The following is a 3,365-nucleotide window of genomic DNA, read 5'->3' as shown; positions in this document are numbered from 1 at the left end:
TAAACTGAGGAAAACCCAGGTGTCAGAAAATTAATTTAAAATAAAAGATACTAATTCTGCCATAGAATTTTAGAATCGTGATGTATTTGATCTTATCATTTCTGAATAAGCTAATGCTGTCTTGCCGTGTTTTGTTATAGTCATTTCAAATATGCAAACACATGGGATATGTAAATTCTGACTAGATGATGGGCAGCATAAATGACATGATAGTAGCTAAATTAGTAGACGCTATTCTTTAACTTGTGTAGATTTAATGTCCTCTGAAAGAGTCCTTGCACCTATCCAAAAAGAGAATTTATAGGGTTTGTACTATGGGATTTCCAAAATCTTACAATGGAAAAGTAAATATTATTTAATATTAATTTTATAACATCTTGCACTTAACCTTTGAATAGTTTTATGAAAGTTTAAAATAGGTGCTTGTCATAAAAGGACACTCTGTGAGCATACAAATAAAACAATTCTAAAACAGATTTCCTCATGATACAACTATTTCAGAAGTCATGATGGAGTGTGATTTTAAAATAGGACAGTTTAGAATATAATAATTCATTTTTTATGGTTTAAGAATGTAAGGGAAAAATCAAGTAACACGCCAACTTATTTGAGGGAGAGAAAGCTTGCTATTAGTGAAATGAGAAGCTTCACTTTGCATTTATTAAGCCTCTTGCTGCCATGCCTATCCTCACCTTCAATCACCACCATACCCTAAGTGTGTCCCTCCTCCTTTTCCTGTACTATAAAGAAGTTTGTTAATCTTAGAGAAAGTCTCTATCAAGCTGAAAAGCTTCTGTACAGCAAAGGACACCATCAATAGAACAAAAAGGTATCCTACAGTATGGGAGAATATATTCATAAATGACAGATCCGATAAAGGGTTGACATCCAAAATATATAAAGAGCTCACACACCTCAACAAACAAAAAGCAAATAATCCAATTAAAAAATGGGCAGAGGAGCTGAATAGACAGTTCTCTAAAGAAGAAATTCAGATGGCCAACAGACACATGAAAAGATGCTCCACATCGCTTGTCATCAGAGAAATGCAAATTAAAACCACAATGAGATATCATCTCACACCAGTAAGGATGGCTACCATCCAAAAGACAAACAACAAATGTTGGCGAGGCTGTGGAGAAAGGGGAACCCTCCTACACTGCTGGTGGGAATGTAAATTAGTTCAACCATTGTGGAAAGCAGTATGGAGGTTCCTCAAAATGCTCAAAATAGAAATACCATTTGACCCAGGAATTCCACTTCTAGGAATTTACCCTAAGAATGCAGCACTCCAGTTTGAAAAAGACAGATGCACCCCTATGTTTATCGCTGCACTATTTACAATAACCAAGATATGGAAGCAACCTAAATGTCCATCAGTAGATGAATGGATAAAGAAGATGTGGTACATATACACAATGGAATATTACTCAGCTATAAGAAAAAAACAGATCCTACCATTTGCAACAACATGGATGGAGCTAGAGGGTATTATGCTCAGTGAAATAAGCCAGGCAGAGAAAGACAAGTACCAAATGATTTCACTCATATGTGGAGTATAAGAACAAAAGAAAACTGAAGGAACAAAACAGCAGCAGAAGCACAGAACCCAAGAATGGACTAACAGTTACCAAAGGGAAAGGGACTGGGGAGGATGGGTGGGAAGGGAGGGATAAGGGTGGGAAAAAAGAAAGGGGGCATTATGATTAACATGTATAGTGTGGGGCGGGGGCACGGGGAGGGCTGTGCAACACAAAGAAGACAAGTAGTGATTTTACAGCATCTTACTATGTTGATGGACAATGACTCTGAACGGGTATGTGGGGGGGACTTGGTGAAGGGGGGAGCCTAGTAAACATAATGTCCTTCATGTAATTGTAGATTAATGATACCAAAATAAAATTAATTTTAAAAAAAGTATTTCTAGTGTTCATGTCTATGGTGAATGGCTCTGTCATTGGTTACATGGCTATTCATAAATGCATCTACCACAGGTAGCATCCTCGGTCCAGTTCTGAGGCTCACTAACTGCAGTGCCCTCTACTGCCTGATGTGTGCATGTTCCCCGCTTTGTTTTCTTGAGTCCGTCTACTCACCAGCGCCAGGCGGAGTTCCCTTTGCGAAGGCTGAAGTGCTGCAGCTTCCCGGTAAATGTGCAAAGCCTCTTCATACCGGCCAGTGTTGTAATATAATCCTCCCAAAGGGGATAATATCTCAGCTTTGCGTGCCACCTGCAGGGCGCTGAGTTTTGAGAAAGATGAACTGACACTTTTCTTGTAATATGTACATTTACAAAGGTCAGAACTTAGATTCAGGGTGCCTGTCCATGACTTGAGGACTCTGCGGCAACATGATCTTTGTTTTTATAATCAAGGAAAGAATGTTTAAAAAAAGATCATTATGCCACCCTCTGACTATTAGAAAGTCTCTAAGTGACATCAGTATGGAAACTGAGCCTCAAGGACCTTTTCCATTAATGGTGATGGACTTGGTCTGATGGATGCACAGTCTTTCACTTACATCCTCTTTTGAAATTGCTATTTGTGATTTGGGTTGCAATCCATAGATTCGGAAAACAATGGACTAAATAAAGGGAATTAAATTACAACCTTGGTTTGGCACCACAGTCTAACAAGCAGGCAAGAAATCCACTAATTAGGATACCATTTATAGTTTGGTGGTGTTCTCTTTGGAGGTAATGATCTGTATTGCCTGAATGGGCAAAATTTGCTAACATTTTGAGAGTATGTCTGTTCCAATTACTAAAAACTTGATGGGCAATTGCTGAGGTTTTGGGCAATTTACAAAGTGAAGAAAAGGAACTATACCGTTTGTACCATTCTTCAGCCTCGCGGTTGTCTCCCAAGGACCTGTACAGTCTCCCCAGGTTCACCATGGCCATATGATGACTCGGACTAAGTTTGATGGCCTGCTGCCTTCTCTGGAGAGCCTGTAACCGGCGGTGGTTGGCAAGAACAGACTATGTCTTAATTATAAAATACATTTTCTCTTTAATTTCCCCTCTGATGTATGCCTTGTTCTTCCTCAGCATTGCTGAGTGACACCATCAGTTATTCAGTTTGTAAATTAGCTCACATTTTGGCTTTGTCTCCTGGTCACTGCCAAACTTTGGACCATTTTATAATTCATTCCTAGTTCCAAGGAACTTAATAATAAAAAAGCAATAAAATAAATAAATAAAAAATCTTAGAGAAAGTCATACCACTATGTATACCCCTGGTCTATGGCAAAATCTGTCCTACTGCAATTGGGTTCTCTTTGCTGCTTGACAATCTCGATATTGATCTCCAGTTTATTCTCCAGCACACTTCCCTTAGCAGGTGCTTCATATCTCTCTGCTCGCA

The 3,365-nt window shown here is 38.9% G+C and overlaps 1 protein-coding gene across 1 annotated transcript; it reads right to left on the bottom strand.

The window, feature by feature from the left end:
* Nucleotides 1-1,953: 1,953 nt before the first annotated feature.
* On the bottom strand, nucleotides 1,954-2,954 carry LOC118910273 (protein O-mannosyl-transferase TMTC1-like). Its single transcript, XM_036881301.2, has 2 exons — nucleotides 2,829-2,954; nucleotides 1,954-2,241 (listed from the first exon to the last, which is right to left on the bottom strand). The coding sequence occupies exons 1-2, from the start codon at nucleotides 2,900-2,902 to the stop codon at nucleotides 2,025-2,027; spliced, it is 291 nt and encodes a 96-aa protein (XP_036737196.2). The 5' UTR covers nucleotides 2,903-2,954; the 3' UTR covers nucleotides 1,954-2,024.
* Nucleotides 2,955-3,365: the final 411 nt, after the last annotated feature.

This window comes from Manis pentadactyla, chromosome 11 (assembly GCF_030020395.1).
Source record: "Manis pentadactyla isolate mManPen7 chromosome 11, mManPen7.hap1, whole genome shotgun sequence".
NCBI lineage: Eukaryota > Metazoa > Chordata > Mammalia > Pholidota > Manidae > Manis > Manis pentadactyla.
This window is presented reverse-complemented; position numbering and strand designations above follow the sequence as displayed.

Excerpts from the sequence above, each read along its gene's own strand:
- LOC118910273 (XM_036881301.2), bottom strand. The coding sequence starts at position 2,902 with ATGGCCATGGTGAACCTGGGGAGACTGTACAGGTCCTTGGGAGACAAC. Across the intron at positions 2,242-2,828 it reads GCTGAAGAATGGTACAAACG|CGCCCTGCAGGTGGCACGCA; the intron begins GTATAGTTCCTT and ends CTCAAAACTCAG.